This window comes from Brachyhypopomus gauderio, chromosome 1 (assembly GCF_052324685.1).
Source record: "Brachyhypopomus gauderio isolate BG-103 chromosome 1, BGAUD_0.2, whole genome shotgun sequence".
Classification (NCBI taxonomy): Eukaryota; Metazoa; Chordata; class Actinopteri; order Gymnotiformes; family Hypopomidae; genus Brachyhypopomus; species Brachyhypopomus gauderio.
In genome coordinates, this window is record NC_135211.1 from 15,678,549 (window position 1) to 15,696,482 (window position 17,934).

The window sequence follows — 17,934 nt, forward strand, 5'->3', positions numbered from 1 at the left end:
ATACTGATTTTGGACACTCCTCACAAATGAAAGGTGCATTAAAAAGAACTGTGCTTTTAATGGGGCATTAGGCCAGTGTAACCTAGTGGGTGTAGGGGGAAGCCTGCAGATATCATATCTTGTGACTAATGTACAAGCATACAAGCACTGACAGTAAGACTAACTGTACTTCTTTTGATAAATGTACAGCAGATTTCAATTTTGCTCAGTAATGTAAGGGAGTTCCTTATCTACCTCTTCTTCTGGCATTTGTGACTCACACCTAGATCACTTAAAATCACATATGCTTCCTTCAGAGATTTGTTTCCTAAATTCTGTTGTCGACACATATTCTGCTGTTCACCGGATGGTGGTCTGGTGCTAATGAGACTCACCTAGTCATCCCATCTCATGTGGTAATTCTTCCAAATGAGTTTTAAATGAATCCGGATTTGAAAAAGGAGACCCTAATTACATTTTGTCATTCTGGATAAGAATGTCTGTTAAATGCCATAAATGTAAATGTACAATACACAAATATGTTTTTTAGTTGCTGTTGGTGTTTTTTATGGGGTATAATCAGCTAAGAGCAGATTCTTTTAGCTCTAACATTCTAACATTATTTTAGCGTTTTTCTCATTATGGAACAAAGCTGACATACCAAAAATCCTTCTGCATATTTTTTTTCCAACAAGACAAACTGAACTGGCAAAAACATCAATCCTACTTCTCTCCTCACAGATGTTTTCTTCATTTCTAGATACCCTTGCCTGCTGAATCTCAGTACCATATAGCTCCAAGAGCCTGAGAGTGCTGCAACCCCGCCCCACCCACTGTGGCTCCTCCCCTCACCCAGTGGCTCCTCCCCTCACCCATTGTGGTTCCTCCCCTAGCCCACTGTGGCTCCTCCCTAACCCACTGTGGCCCCTCCGCTCACCTACATGCAGGTTGCTGCAGTTCAATGGCAGGTCACACATCACTCAACAGCCATTCCTAAGCTCACATTCTAACAGATGCAAGGTAAGGCAAGATAATCGTAATAATGCATGATAATGTTTTAATACATAAAATAAAACTGTTCTGCTCTATAGCTCCAATTTATATTGAGCCAAAAGAAACCTCACAAGTCATGAAGGTGGGATGCAACAAAGATGTAACTAAAATAGCATAAACCACATTAACAGCCCTAATCTTCCCAGGAAAGGTCCACATGTGTCTTTAGATATAGACCAGTGGCCTTCTACTGCAAAGAAACTAAATAGCTTTGGCCATAAAAGATTGACCTCTGCTTAAGCCAGAGCACCAAGGATGAACTCTTGAGTGCTCGGAATGCAAAGTACTCAGACTTTTGCAGCCATAACCTTTTCATTTTTGAATGATAGAAAATATTTTGCATGTATGTACTAGTGCCCTGACAGTTAATTAATGAATGTATCTAAGTCTGGTCATTGGTCTGGTCATTACCACTTTCTCCTTCTCCTCTTCAAACGTGGTGTGTCACAGCACTGAGGAGTAGTTCTGAGGACACGGGCGCGTGTTACCTGTCATGAGCTCGTCTGCATCAGTGTGCAGTTCAAAACTGAAACACTGAGGCTGGAAACAGTGTGTGTGTGTGTGGTGTGTGTGTGTGTGTGTGTGTGTGTGTGTGTGTGTGGTGGGGGGGGTCAATTTTTAAAATATGGCCTTACCACCCTGAGGAAAATGAAGTGCCCTTGCTATGTAATGGAGCATGACAGTGCATGTGAGTGTGTGTGTGTGTGTGTGTGTGTGTGTGTGTGTGTGTGTGTGTGTGTGTGTGTGTGTGTGTGTGTGTGTGTGTGTGTGTGTGTGTGTGTGTGTGTGCTAGACAAAGCGCAAGAGAGTCCCTTTGGCCAATAACACTATTAAGGCTTTGTACTACAAATTAGAGCGAAGTGTTCGCCATTGTCATGACTGATGAATAGTTCATCAAACTCAAATGCACTTTTCTTATGCAAGTGTGCTGTTGCGGTTGTAGACTGGATAACTCTGTGTGTGTGTGTGTGTGTGTGTGTGTGTGTGTGTGTGTGTGTGTGTGTGTGTGTGTGTGTGTGTGTGTGTGTGTGTGAGTGTGTGTGTGTGTGCACACGCACTAGATTTAGTACCGTTACTGTGTGTATATGCACATGCACTAGATTTAGTACCCTATTACTGTGTGTACGTGTGCACACGCACTAGATTTAGTACCAGTTACTGACGCCCTCCTGTCAAACCATGTGGGAGCAAACAGGAGTCAGTGTTGGACTCACCACTCTTCATCACTGATGCTGCTTCTCTTGGCCAGTTCTGCATGAAGCTTCTCGTTCTCCTGAATCACCTGCTCGGAGCGTTCCCTCAACCTCTTCACGTCTTCCTGAGAGGACGGCAGACAGAGACAGGCTCCAGCCCGTTGCATTCATGGCCGGGTTACGGTCGGTCGGTCGGCTTCACCGTGCGGTGCGAACCCGTGTGGCTGCCCCGTGGCGGGCGGGGTTGCCGTGAGAGCCATGCTGTTTCTGACTGACTCACACTTCTGGCACTGGTGTCATGTGATTGGATCATATTTGTTGGTACCAGATTTCATCACCACATGTGATTTCATCACCAAAACCTTTTAGCGCAGTGATGAACACAAGGTAAAAAGGTGTTTGGAGGTCTGTTATTTCTGATCTCCATGCATACGCATACTAGCTGGTTCATATATGTCACACTGGGAGAAAACAACACTGGGAGAGATGTGTTCCTTTCCACATCTCATCCTTCTGGTACAAGTCAGATTGGATCTATTTTGGCTGTACCAAATCTCAAACTTTATGCATATGCAATCTTACTTTCTTGTTCTTAAGGTTTACCAGTGGATTGTACCTCATATGGTTATATGGTTGTATTCCTACATTCTTGGCCAATGCCATATCTACACTTTGAACTGTTTCTGTTCTTCTGAATTGTTCTGGTCTGTTCTTGTTATCCTTCATGACTGAAAGTGTATATATGGGGACCTGCACAGCCCCTAAGTAAGGACCACATGTAGCCGCCCACTTCCCTTCCACACATACACTTTTTAAATAAAACCACTCTACCCACTGGTTCATGACTACACAGACCGACACACAAACTCTCACCTCACAGGATTTGAGGAGCTTGTCTTTCTCAGTCAGATGGTCCTCATAAGCCAGTAACAGAGGTGATAAATATTTCATGTCCAACTGCAAACAAGCAAGAAGACAACAAAAGCATCTTTAGGGAAAGGACAGAATGAAGCGTAACGGAGCTGCTCGGCAGCACTGTGGAATACAGACACGGGCCTTGTCCTTGGACAAAGTCAGTCACAAAGACAAAGGATTAGCAAAACTAAGTGCTTTCAAGTCAGAGACAATTAACGTTTGCTGCAGGACTTCAAATAGTGAGCATTCTTAATTTTATGCATTCTCCCCACACCTGCCTAAACCTATTTATATATATATATATATATATATATATATATATATATATATATATATATATATATATATATATATATATATATATATATCTCACTTCCCTCCCTACATTTTTGATAAGAGAATCAATATTCTTGTGCTTTTTGTCTGCAAGAGTCTGGTGTTCTCTGAGTGACAGATCACAAACTTCAGCTGCCAGCACAGCGTCATCAGTTAGAGGCGCTGGGGCCTTGACCACATTTGTAATACGGACTCATGTCGAGATATGAGGGCGCAGCCTGTATGTGTGGCATATGGAAGAGTCTCACCCACCAGCCACGGAGGAGCTGGTCCTCTGGACGGCAGACCCCTGCTCCCAGCATGCTGAAAACCAGAAGGACAAAAAAAAAGAGGTTTTTTTTGTCTACAACCCAAAAATTCCCCCTATTCTATTTACCATGCTGTCTCCAGCGCAACGCTCTTGGCTACGCAGTCACGCGTCAAAGCTCAGCTGATAACATCCTGCTATAGCCACTGTGCCCTTGGACAAGTCGATCCAAAGGGAATCTCTACATCTGGCTAATGTACTCTGCACCAGGCAATAGGCCTCCTTAAACGGCAGGAGAGACAGCATCACAGATAAGCACAGCTGCTCGTGTGGTGGTAGAGCATTCTGCTGTAGCCTCGGGTTCATTCCCATTTACACTCAAAATGGCCCAAGAAAATCCCCACTGTGTCATAACCTTTTCAGCACAGCCGCTCAGTTGTTGGGCGGTTCTCCCGCCGTCCACTCCGACGCTGCACGCGACAACATCCACTCAATATCATTCTGCTTCAAGCTGACCGAGGCGCCCAAAAGAGTTAGATATGAAAGTCAAGTGTCAGGGTGCTGGGCTTCAAAAGCGTAGTAAGAGGGGGAGGAGGGGGAGGAGGGGTGGTCTGCCGTTACCTGCTCAGGACGGCAGCGATGGTGATAAAGACGTGACATGGGCAACGGGGAACTGGACATGGCCGGTTACACAGAGAAACATCAGCAACAGATGGTAAAACAGATGAGCAAAGAGCTCAGTCTACTGTTTCCCAGTATGAGGGGTTATCACGTGAGATACTGAGAGGAGTACAGAGCAGACGTGGTCCAGACAGACTGGGTTCATCAGCTGCCTGCCGACACAGGCGTGTTCAGAACGAGCGCCTGGCTTTGAGGACAGGCTGCACTACATGTTAACAAGTGCAAAGATCCAGAACACTGGCGGTGGGTCACGTGCTTCCTTCTCCCACTCAGTACTTTGCACTTGAATGTTGTTATTCAAGTTTTTGTATTTTATTAAATGAAAATATTTCAGCTCAGACGGCTAACATTGTTTCCATCTAGCATATATTTCTTTCATTTTTTTGTCTCGAAAATGTCAGCGCTCTCTCTCTCTCTCCCACACACACACACACACACACACACACACACACACACACACACACACACACACACACAAAACATTTTCTGGATATGTCCAACATGATATACAGCTCCTCCAGTTCATGAATGGAGAAAACGTCATTTCCAAATATGCTTCCTATCATGCCTGAAATGGAACAGTATTTTCCATCTCTACCTTCTGCAGTTCTCCTATATGAAGTCCATGCACTGCAAGTGTGTGTACAAGCCCAAGACTGACAAAGATTAAGACAAACTGGCATTGTAATCCTATATTTTTCAGTGGCAGTAGTTAATGGTTGATGCATTCTCTCTCTCTGTATCTCTCCCTCATTGACACATTCATAGACAGACACACACGGGAAGATATGTAAAGTGAGATCAATAGATTACCCTCAAAATGTACCGTACCCTCAAAATGACCCATACAGACAGAGAGCTTTGCAAGTTTTAGATTATGATCTCTGAAATTAACGGACACTTCCGAAGACAGTTGGAAACACACACAGTGTGTGGGTCCATTTCTCACTATCCACACATCTGATCCTGTGCTTTTCCCTTCATTGACAAATAAAGGTGACATAGCTAAATCATAGGGAGTTTTTCCTCGCCACTGTCGCCTTTGGCTTGCTCATTAGGGTTCTGGACCCATAGTATTGTTAACCCTTTAAATCCTGTAAAGCGCTTTATGACAAAATTTGTTGTGAAAAGCGCTATACAAATAAACTTTGATTGATTGATTGAAATCACCTAGATTCCAAACATCTGTAAACAGCTCACACCTAAACACAGCAAACATTTGCCACCGTCTCTTTTGTGCTGAATTAATAGTGATACCTCATTAATGTTATTACTATTACCTCATTCTGATATTACCATAAGTGCACTGATATGTACACTGTTCTGTCTCCCTCCCTTCCTATGATCCCCTTTTCCATCCTTCCTTAGCGATCCCTTTGGCCCTCGTGTACGGTGCAGTCCTAGGACATAGCTCACCGCGTCTGAAGCACGTTTAACACACAGAATGAGGTGCTGGGCAATTGCAACAGCAATCAACAGTTCTGTGATTAGCCAAAAAAGGAGAAAGAGAAGTCAATCAGCAAGTGGCTGTCAGCTTAAAGGCCCGAGAGTCAATATGTGTGAAGAATGAGCAATTTCAGTTAACTCCCTGCTGACAAAAGAGAGAGAGAGAGAGAGAGAGAGAGAGAGAGAGAGAGAGAGAGAGAGAGAGAGAGAGAGAGAGAGAGAGAGAGAGAGAGAGCGCAGCTGGCAGATTTGAACTGAGAAAAGTAACAGTGGGAAGTGGAGTTCTTGCTTGGACGGGGAATAAGAAGACATTTCTCACATGGAATGCTGCTCATATGCTTGTGTTAATACCCTGGAATGGGCTCCACGGTACCCGGACCACCATGCCACCGATGACACACAGCCAAGGACTCGCCACCTCTACTTGTCTGAAGATTACACGCAGCTTTCAACTTCATTACATACTCAGCAGGGATTCCCCATTGGAAAGCCTTCAATTTGGAGACTAGCTTTAACCTGTACTCAGAGCCAGGGGCGTAGCAGCAAATTCTGGGCCCTGTACACTCTCAATGTCAGTAGGCCTATATAAATGCCAGTAAACGAGGCACATGAGCAAAATGGGCCCCTCTCCCTACTCGGGCTCTGGGTAGTCAGGTCCACTTTCCCCCCCACTACCTTGCCCTTGCTCAGAGCGGACAGATTTTTGTTGCTAGAATGCCATGGTCAGCTGATCCAAAACCTGAGATTTGCTAAAATGGAATAAACATAAATCTCTGACAAAGATACATTGACTGGGGCACAGAAACCTTGGACAAATCATAAAAAGTGATTTAGTATTAAAATATTCAGCCATTTATTCTCTAGACTTTAAAGTGAGCTTAAAATTGCATGTGCAAAATGCCTTTAATGTGCCAAATGGCGTGGTGATGCAGGAAGGCTCAGGCAGTGAGCTTACAAAGCATGTAGTGGGTGCCCAGACTGGCACAGGACGTTACAGAACAACCTGACCCTTTAATTGGTTCTTACTCCTCTTCAGTTCTCCTCTCGGTGGACGGTAACACAGGAGAACTACTGAACAGCACTCTGTCAAACTGGTATCACTATGGTTTCATATTCAGACCTAGCCGAGAGCATTTGTCATCTTCTTGTGCCCTGAACAGAAGAGACCGGAAGAGGATAGAATAACCGTAGTTAGACTGCACTAATCATGCCTAAGCTTTCTCCAGAAAGTTGTAGCTGTCTTTGTACCATTTACATGCAATTGTGCAGTAAGTCTCTACTGTCTCTTAATAATATTAATAATATTCTTGATTTTGCATTGTTTTGTTTTGTGTTAATTTTTTCCTCATTTCCTCATCCTCATCTGTTTCAATGCAAGTGTATAGATACTTAAATTTTATTTTTTTAAAAGTATATTTGATAATCGTATTACTGCTTTTGTCCTTCAAAACATAATGGATTTCACTAATATTTACACAGATGCCTTTCTTGATTCCAGTAACATGTAGACACACATGTAGCCTGTATAACCATATGATTGTGCTCATCATCTTCAAAGCAGGTTACACTGTCTGTCAATCAGAGTTAAAATGCGAAGGATGCCAGTGTGTTTGGGTGAATGTTCTGGGAGGGGCAAGCAGAGAATCTGCACGTAATAGTCTCAGATGTCCATGCTGAAACATTTGTTTGGCCCAACCTTTCTTGCAGGTTAACATGCTCTAAAATGAACATGCTCTAAAGTCATACCACACAACTATCATCTATTGTGCATCAATTAGACATGAAATATATAGTAGTATATCATTACTGTAATGCCAGGGCTCTGTTCAATGCTACGAATTTCAAATGTCTCTGCCTGTATGAGACGAATAGCTCCCAACCAGTGACACACACTCCACTGTCCCTGTTTACACGATGTGGCGACCGAGACTACTCCTCTCCCCATCCAGGTTGGTGGTAGTTATTGGCTTTTGCGAATGCTTAATTAAAATGGATACTCCCAATCCAGTCCTCGTTCAGGGAGGCATCTGGAAAGTCATCCATCATGGAGCTCTACGAGCACCACTAGACCACAGCAGAGTAGCATTTCTCTGTCTCCAAGTTCGAACCAATCTGGTGAAGCCATTAGCCTTATACATCACAATCCCTCTGGCACCGGGGAGTTCTCAGCAGAAGGTCTCCATGCAGCTCTCACCTCTTCTCTGCTTTCAACAGGTCTAATTGCTGCTGTTTCCATATTTAATGCTAGCATTTACAGTTGCATAAGCAGGAATGCACAAGTCAGATGAATAAATAAATTTAAAAAAAGCCTACTAAGGCCCTCCGAATTCTTCCAAAGTAACCAAAAACCTTCTATTTCACTCAAACTCAAAATGTCAATTGCGTATGATTCATGTGCCCTCAGCTCTTGGGATGTATATTCATAAATGTGCATGTTTGTTACGTTGTGCGTTTATTATAGCTGACATGGATGCTATCCATTTTGAGACACAGAGACCGAAAAAACATCAACGTTTTTCTCCCAGTCAGCTGTAAACATACTACTGCTCCATATATGTGGGAACACCTTCTGAACTAGTCTCAGTAGTCCATCACGGAACTAAACTGACAGGATCTAGCTAGCTATGGCTTAGCGTTCAGGGCATGCGTCAATGACAGGCATGCGGTAAGAGGTACAGCATGGGAAATGAGGTGGATTGAATCATCTGGATTAGATTTTACACAAATGACATAAAGTGATTGCCAACATCTAATGTTACATATGCAGAAAGTCATGAATATTCATGAGAATAAACCAGGGGGATGGATCAGTGCCGCACCTCCTCCTTGGTGAGTGGTCTAAAGCGGGCCTGGTATCTGCTCAGCTCCACGTTGAGCTGATGCACAGTCATCTTCAGCCTGTCATTCTCGTCCACCAGCTCCTGTGCCTGCTGCCTCAAACTCTGCAGCTCGGAGATCTCACCTGCACGCACACACACACATGCACACACATACACACACACACACACACACACACACACACACACACACACACACACACACACACACACACACACACACACACACACATCCCTGTCACTATAATACACAAACACTGTATTTTGGCTCACACATGCAGAAAAGCTCCTACATGCTGGGACACATAACCCTGTGTGTGTGTGTGTGTGTGTGTGTGTGTGTGTGTGTGTGTGTGTGTGTGTGTGTGTGTGTGTGTGTGTGTGTGCGCGCGTGTGTTTAGGGTAGCCTCTTTAGGTCCACCTGCGGAGGGGCTCCTCTGGCGGGGCGAGTGTGTGAGCTGATGCTGGAGGTGCTGTATTTGCTGGCCGTGGTCCCAGCACCTCCTCTCCAGCGCCTGTTTCTCTGCAGTGAGGGTGTGAGTCTGCTCCCTCAGCTCCCTCACCAGCTCCTGCTGAAGCTCCACTGCACAGCGGTACACATCGCTCACCTCTGCTCCGCACGACACCACGCGGCACATGGCAACACAGCAGAAGGCAACAGCACACGGCAGACGGGAGCAGCCACAACACGCCACACAACCATCACCACACAGCAGACAGCAACACAGTGCAACACAAAAGAGAGGGAAGATAACAGCTCACATCGCCTGGGAGATACACCATCATCAAAAACCCAACATGGCAACCGGAGTGAAAAGCACAGTGGGTCAAAATTCAGATTTACACAAAGACATGCTAACAAAGCTAAATAGTATGAGAGGCTAATACCCATATATTGGCATCATACAGAGGTACGCCAAAATTATCGCACGCATGCTCATGGTGTTCAGGGGTCTTTTGTGTGTTATCAATATATATAAACTTTTAAAGAGCTGCTCTTTTTGCCTCTGCTATATTTTTGTTTTGCGATGCAACATCAAAATCTCATAAGCAAGTCCATTTAAGATCCATTAACGGCTCAGTGTGGTGTTGAGCCTGCAGGAGAAGTAGAACATGCTGAAGTTTGCATGTTGCTCACAGGTGGGTTTTGTAAAGTCTACAGGATGTTCACAGGTGGGTTTTGTAAAGTCTACAGGATGCTCACAGGTGGGTTCTGTAAAATCTACAGGATGCCCAAAGGAGGGTTTTGTAAAGTTTACAGGATGTTCACAGGTGGGTTTGTAAAGTGTACAGGATGCCCAAAGGTGGATTTTGTAAAGTTTACAGGATGTTCACCGGTGGGTTTCTAACTCATGCTTCTAATAGAATATTTCAACCTGTCCAAGTTCTTTCACAACTAAAGAATTAGGTGACAAAGTAAAGCATAGCAATAAAAATGTGTTAATAAAAATAGGTTAAAATAGATATATTAATGCAGATATATTAGTATGGATATGTTAACATAGATATTTTAACACAGATGTCAGTATAAATATATAATTTATTTGTTAATTAATGTGTTAAAATAGACATTTTACATATATGTTTAAACTGATGTGTTAATACAGACACATTAATATAGATGTGTCACAATGAGCAGACAATAGCTCGGGCCATTGCGGCTAGCAGGACAGTGTTTTGTGGGCTGGGCAATGATGTGTAGACTTGTTAAAGAAGTGAGCAGCTCCAGCACAGCAGGGCCAGCTCTGCAGATGCGGTCATGGCCTGCCTCAGCCGCTAACACACACACATGCACCCATACACACATACAATCGTGCGCACACACATCATCAAGGCTCAAATGTCAGAACTGCTTGACATTAAGATTAATTAAGACAACCACAGGCACACACACAAACACAGAAACACACATGCACACACACACTAACATGCATAAATATACATGCAAACACGTTCATGGACACACTAGTGAGATAGGTTAGCGCATGTTGGAGTGTTAGCACAGACAAATGCTTATGAGCAAGAGTCAGAGGTTATACATTTCTTACCCACTGAATTATGCCATGAGAGTCAATAGCCATGGTGCAGTCATATTTTTTAAGTCTGCAGTTTTTAATAGTCTGCAGTGCCGAAAGATCTGAAGTGGTCAAATTTGGGCTTCAATAGCCTCTACAATGCTCTAAACTAGCCCTAAGCTAAGGTAAACCTAGATGTGTTATCCACTGGCTGACAGCAGGCAGTTTTAATTAAACTGCAGCCCCTTCATCTGGGATCTGCCACTGTAAACAACACTGCAAAAGCAGCAGAGCCTCACTCCTGGACATGACTGGGGTCAAAGTTCAAGGTTCACAACTTTAGTGGAGACTCTCACCTGTTCGGCCTCTCTCTTTGTCCCTTGCTGGACTCTTCTTCATCGTGGAAACCTTCCTCTTCGGTGTGCTAGTGGTCGGACCTTTTGGAGACTGAGGATTCAGCTCTTGTTTCAGATCTAAGAGAGAATGAATATACTGTATAAATGAACAGATAGATGGTTATATTCCAGTATACATAATTTATCCATAATTCTGCCTGCTTTAAACACTAGAGGTGGCATGCAAGCTGTTTACTGATAAATCCTGAATCTGCACATTTCTTAATTTCCTGGTGTGTTTAGAACATTGATTTGCTCTGAGCCAAATTAATAACTGTATCTATTGAAGACATCCTAGTTCCTGTGTACCTCATATTACGACACAAAGACTACCAATGCTAGAACGTTTAGTCCACATAAAACTGGTCAGACAACAGGGCAGTAATCACTTCAAAGAATCACTTCACCTGCTATGAAACACAACCAGTTTCTACAGAATCTCTGCCAGCACTCTTTTAGGGGCAAGGGAACTTGTGTTTTTTTTTTTTTCATATCAAAAAACACCCTTAGGCAGTTGTTTTTAATTTAGCATGAATCTGAACGATGACTCTTTTCTTCATCCTTTCATGATGTGCCTGTGGGTGCTCTGCTAATGAAGGGAAAGTACCACTCCCTGAAGACACAACAGCATTTACATTTGCCCAAAACAGAGGAAGCTACAAAAAGGTTCAACTGCTGAAAAGCTACTTCACCTCAACTTTCTGAAAAGCTGATTTTGAGGCCCTAATTACTTTCTTGCCAACAGCCACATTTTAAGCCCTCACCATGCCGATCACACGATGGACCAGCATGTCACTGATGCTGCGTGGCACATTTGCAGAGAAAACGCGACGCCCACTAGCACACGGTTATGGACTGGGCACCCCATCTCCATAGCAGAGGCTGAAATGGGTGTTCGACTGCCATCGAGGCTGTAGAGTCTCCTGATATGCGCTCTTGGTGAGTTTGGCTAGGAGAAGAGGAACCCTTCCCCCATAGTGAGAGCACGACCTGCTACAACCTCAGGGCCCAACCACCATGGAAGGCTGGCGTGGGGCTAGAGATCGAAATGATCGGTTCCAGCAACAGGACATAGCCTTCTGATGCAACTGGAAAACTCAAAGGTCAAATGTTTCACAACAAGACATTATTGCCTGCTGTTCCCCTAAACACAGTTGAACCTGAAAGGAGGGGGGGGGGGACCACTGTATTGGCTGCAGAACCACTGTACCTGGAGCTGTCACAGTTCTGTGGGAGGGAGACCGTGGTGACACACCCCGCTGTGGAGACAGAGGGAGCCTCTTAAACACATCGCACCACTGGTAGACATAAAATCATTACTATGGGCATTAGAGAGGAGTGGACAGTGCAGCGGCTGCTCTCTAAACAGACTGCTTGCTTCCTCAACACCCCCCCCCCCCCCCCCCCCCCCCACACACACACACACACACACTCTCTCTCCAACCACGCCCCCATTCTCACCAGACCTTTGTTATTAAGGCAGATTTAGGTGCAGATCACAAAGACCCATGTTTCATCTAGTCGGGGGAGGGGTTGAAATGAGCTTTCATTAATGGCTTTCAGCATTTGTATGAATGAGCATACACAGGGCGCTGAAGCGTAGTGTGTCCGGGCAGCAGACAACATGATATCTGTGTGTATGTGTGTGCTTGTGTGTGAGTGCCTATGTGTGCGTGTATATGTATGCACACGCGTGTGCGTGGAGATATAATAGCCTCAATGGTGAGTCAGACTGACCGCCAGAGACTCCTGTTTCATTTCACTATTCAGTTAGCCTCTTAGCAAACATGACAGGGATATTAATAACCCCCAGTCACCACTGCAGGGAGCTGGGGGTGGACTGGAGATGTCTCCGGTCTCCATCTCCCTCCCCCTCCCATACTCACGCTCCTAGCAGTCTCATTCTCTCTGACCCTCTCGCTCTCACACACACATCCAACACTTTTTTTTTGTATTTTCTCTTGACTCTCTCTTTCTTCCCCCTTTCTCTCTCTCTCTCCATCCCCCTCTCCTTCTCTCTCCCTCTCTCCCCTCTTTTTACTTCTGTTTATCCCTCTCTCCATCCTTCTCTCCATCCCTCTCCCCGTCTTTCTCTCCCTCTCTCCCTCTCTCCTCCCCTTTCTTTCTCTCCTTCCCTCTCTCTCCCTCTCCCTCTCTCTCATTTCTCCTCTGGCTACTGCATTGTCTTTCCTGTGTTTGTCTTTGTGGAATCAGTTCTACAGAACAAGTCCAACCCATCTCTCGACCCTCAGTCGCTGCCATGTCTGCAGTGTTTAGGAGAATTAGCTCGGGAAAAACCAAAATCACAATTATTGATCACTTAATTAAATGACAGGTTAAGGGACAACATCCTGATGCTATTACCTTTGAAGTTTCACCTTCTTCCAACTCAGTTTCTTCTGCAATACAGCAATTTTATCAATTATACTTACTAAGATGCTAAATTAATAGGAATAGCATGATCAGAAGCTTGTTTTTTAAACATATTATTTTGATTATCTAAGAAAAACAATGCATTTACATACCAATATTAGTGGCTATAATAAATTGTCATAAGTATGGGTGCATATGGTAATAAATGACAAGTTTCGTTTAAAGTTATACAACATACCTTCCGTGTTTAACGGAGAGACCGTTTCCAAGCCAGAGATGTCAGTATCATCATCCACTTTTAAAGGACTGGAGCACTATGGGGAGACAATTGTAAATTTAGACATTTATATTCAATACATATAGTCTCATTGTCTGCACATAAATGCTTACATCAATTTAGTGTGTGTTTTCAACAGTGAACAATGCAACAGGACAAAGCACGGTATTAACATTCAGCCCCTACAGCATGTAATTTACCGCAATTTGTTTTGTGTGTGCATGTGTGCATCTGTTTTGTGTCCAGAGAACAAATCCAGTGAACATATGGTGCCACCTGCAGGATGCCACCTCAAAATTTGTGGTGAATCAGTGAAATGCCTTGGGGTGAATCAGTTGTTTAATGCCTCATGATGAATCAGTAGGGTAATGCTTTATGATGAATCAGTAGGGTAATGCTTTATGGTGAATCAGTAGTATAATACTTCATTGAGAATCAGTAGTGCAATGCTTCATGGTGAATTAGTAGGGTAATGCTTCATGGTGAATCAGTAGTGTAATGCCTCGTGGTGAATCAGTAGAGTAATGCTTCATGGTGAATCAGTAGTGTTAAGTTTGATGGTGAATCAGTAGTGTTACGCTTCAAGGTGAATCAGTAGTGTAATGCTACATGGTGAATCAGTAGTGTAATGCTTCATGGTAAATCAGTAGTGTTAAGCTTCACGGTAAATCAGTGGTGTTATACTTCATGGTGAATCAGTAGTGTTACGCTTCATGGTGAATCAGTAGTGTAATTCTTCATGGTGAATCAGTAGTGTAATTCTTCATGGTGAATCAGCGACCTTCTTCAGTGGTGTAGCATACTCAGTGTGGAACACTGGAGCTCTGCTGTGTCTCTCCAGGGACTGGTATACATGGCTTTCTTCTCCCCCAGTGACTTCTTCTATATCCTCATGCTCCTCAACATCCTCCTCCTCCTCCTCCTCTTCCTCCTCCTCCTTATCATCATCATCATCAGGATGGGGAGAAGACAGGCGAGGTCTGTCTACCACAGGGTCTGTCCACTGATCTCTGGAAGGACAGCAAAGATATCTTTATACTTCATTTCGTACATTTTTATGCAATATGATATTAGAATAAGGAAATACATATTTATACTTATACTATTATACTATTACATAGTAATAAAATATGTAGAATAATACTGAAAGGAACAATTTCACTGGTTGAAATCCACAAACATTTAACTGGTGGAAATCCATATAAATCCACAGGAATTGTGTGGATCAGGTGTACCCTACCTGATTTAATGGGTCAGAATGGCTCAGCTAATTAACAAACCACTGCCAAGCTGAAACCCAGTTTATCGAACAATAAAAATTCTAGTCCTCCCAGGACTGGAATTTAGTGCTGGTTTAGTGCTGCACTTTTCCAAGCTTGCTCAGGGAGTTTCTCTTCATGAAATCAGTTCACGACATTGTAGTGTTTACACATTTCAGTGTGTGCTCTCCTTAAACAACAACACATAAATGCAGCTTTTATCAGCCAGGTGTGCTGGAAGCAGGCAAAACACTGTAAGTGTTCAGACATTTTAGTGCAGGGCCAGTTATGGAAATGCTGACCTAATGTAATGGGTACACAACTCAAACCCAAATCCTACAGATATACATGCATTGCCCCCTTGATTAGAGACACCTAGCAGTATAATGAGAGAACGGAACTATTTGTTAGCATGTACAGTGTGTGCTAGCCATTCTCTGACTGTTCATTAACAGTGAGCTTCTAAACAGTGTTGATTGGAGGTTTTTGAGTGGGACCATGCTCTCAACCAAGCAGGGACACACATAAAAACTACAGAAACTCTACTGTATCTGACACACAAATACCAGAACAACTGTCATCTCTATATCTCTACCATGCTCGATGGTACAGCACCCAAATGGTCCTGCCATCAGAAACTGACCAATGGAATAAGTGGAATACTTTGGGACTTAAGTACACCTGATGTCTCCCTGATGTACCTGGTGTAGAGGGCGGTGCTGGCGTACGGCTCGAACCCCTCCTGGCTGTCAGCATGTGAGCAGTCGCTCTCAGAGTAGGACCTGTGGCGTGGTGGAGGGATGGCCACCGTGCGGCCAGTCAGGGAGGATGATAGTATGGCCGCTGCCAGGGCTGATCTGGGAGGACCAATGAAAGGAGATGCTGTTTAGCTTGGTGCATGATACACAATCATATGTGTTGTTATATGATAAACTGCTTCAGTAATAGTAGTCATTAGTAACCTGACTTAGACAGGAAGGATTTCTCATAAACACCACAATGTGCTTCAGGGCAACAGGTTAAGTAACACCTTTTCCCATTATTTGGGGGAATAATGTCATCTTATAATTAATCAAAACCATAAAATATTAAAGTTACAAGATTAAAGTACATGTCTTTGCATTTTTTAACTGCAGCAACAAACTTACCATCTAGCCTATAATAAAATTGAGAGACATTTTGAGATTTTAGCTCATACAAGTTCTGACAGAAAAGGCCACGGATAACAAAGCTGCTAAGAATGAATCAAAAGATGAAGGTGTGGACAAGAAGAATACTACTAGAGGTTATAGAAAAGAGTGAAGGTTAAAAAGGTTAATCTGAGAAGCCAATGGCCAATGAGGGAGGGGAAACATTGACCAGGACGTGTGTGAAAGGTGGAGAGATGTAAGGGCAGTGAGGAGCATGTGTGTACCTGGGTCTCTCTGGTGAGGGGTTGGGGCTGCGAGGAGGGGGTGTGCGAGGAACGGCAGGTCTGGGGGCAATGGTAGCAGCCGGGATCAATCCATGAGCGATGTGCTTCTACAAAGACCACAGAGAACCCATCTTAGTGGTCTAACCCATAATCCAGTGGATCCCAGTGGCAGTACTGTACAATCCAGACTCTGCGTAGATCCTTCTAACCTAACATACCTGTTGCTTTATCTATCCAACTAGTATAACTTAGCTACGTTTCACTACAAACGTTGCAAACAGCAACAAACGGTAAATCATGATTATGTTTGAGAGGCTTGGCTGGCTGAACGGTAGTTATCTTATCAGGTATAAACAAGTATTGACAACTTACAAACGTCTTACGCTCCCTTCTTCTGAAACTGAAGTTGAATTTTGACATCATTCAAAAAAGTTGAAGAAAATGAAGATCTGAGCCCTCAGAAAAGCGAGTTGGGCAAATTTAGTTTCGGAATAATATACGTGAAAAATGTAACGTGCGTATAATGAAAAACTAAACATGAAACATTACGCTACTAGCTAATTTGTGACTGAAACTGTATTTAAATTGTGATGTATCTGCTAACCTATGTTTGCTAGCTAGCTGGCTTAACGGTTATCGTTACTGAAGTTCGCGTATCCAGACGCTTGAACTCTGTGTGGACATAGGAGTAAAGCCGCATCCTATTGGTTTACGCATTTTTGAACAGCCATTTGTGTTTGAGCTTCAATCCTCTTAGCAACGCAATCTCTCACGTCTTTGCTCAGAGTAACTTGGTTAGTGTCCAGTAGGGTGCGCTCTCCCCCCAGATTCGGTCCAACACAAACTGTCCATCTCTCACTAACCTGAGATTGTAGTTTCATATACATGTATACGGGAAAGTCTGGAAATAATTGAGTCATTTAATGACGCTCTCTTTAAATATGATCAAATACGATTAGTAAGTTTGATTACTAGTCCCAATTCTAGCTATTGGTAATAAGTTAGTAACACCATCTTCCCTTTTCAGGTAGGCTATGGATGATTCTGCTCTCTTCTCTGGGGGGAACCAGTGAACCAGCATTAGATACCAGTACACTAACACTGACAGCAGTGGACCAGCATTACACAGATACCAGTACACTAACACAAGCTTAATTATTGTAATAATTATGACGCAGGGTGCATGAGCCAGTAGCTAATTATCCAACTTTCCCACACTCACATCTTGCCTTTGAGGCTGGAAAAGATATCTTCTTTTGTTTTGTTAGTTGGCATTCAGATCCTGCCCAGCTTCAAGCACAACATGTAGGCTAATCTAAACTTGTTTTAAAAGCCTTAAAAGGCATGTGAATGCCAGACAGCACATGCACACACGGTTAACAGACAATAGTTAATAGATTAAACTATAGATAACTAGTGAATATGGTTTGTGTGGAGGCATAAACTGTATTTTATGAAATTATGACATCAGTGTGTGACGGCAGCAACCACCAGAGGTGTCAATTCCAGGTTCA

The 17,934-nt window shown here is 43.5% G+C and overlaps 1 protein-coding gene across 4 annotated transcripts in view; it reads right to left on the minus strand.

Moving 5' to 3' along the window:
* cep89 (centrosomal protein 89) overlaps window positions 1–17,096 on the minus strand; it is a 61,003-nt gene extending 43,907 nt beyond the window's left edge. For 3 of the 4 annotated variants that reach the window (XR_013129898.1, XM_076999097.1, XM_076999093.1), the window contains exons 1-13: window positions 16,793–17,096; window positions 16,421–16,527; window positions 15,708–15,863; window positions 14,529–14,757; window positions 13,709–13,784; window positions 13,462–13,496; window positions 12,308–12,356; window positions 11,059–11,175; window positions 9,109–9,297; window positions 8,670–8,812; window positions 3,729–3,779; window positions 3,099–3,182; window positions 2,247–2,350 (exon numbers count right to left, since the gene is read on the minus strand). Coding sequence is in view for 3 of the 4 variants with exons in the window: in XM_076999097.1 (XP_076855212.1) it covers window positions 2,247–2,350; window positions 3,099–3,182; window positions 3,729–3,779; window positions 8,670–8,812; window positions 9,109–9,297; window positions 11,059–11,175; window positions 12,308–12,356; window positions 13,462–13,496; window positions 13,709–13,784; window positions 14,529–14,757; window positions 15,708–15,863; window positions 16,421–16,527; window positions 16,793–16,843 (1,391 nt within the window). In the remaining variant the exon portion in view is untranslated. The remainder of the gene's footprint in view (window positions 1–2,246; window positions 2,351–3,098; window positions 3,183–3,728; window positions 3,780–8,669; window positions 8,813–9,108; window positions 9,298–11,058; window positions 11,176–12,307; window positions 12,357–13,461; window positions 13,497–13,708; window positions 13,785–14,528; window positions 14,758–15,707; window positions 15,864–16,420; window positions 16,528–16,792) is intronic. The other variant, XM_076999086.1, reaches the window with a different exon arrangement.
* Window positions 17,097–17,934: the final 838 nt, after the last annotated feature.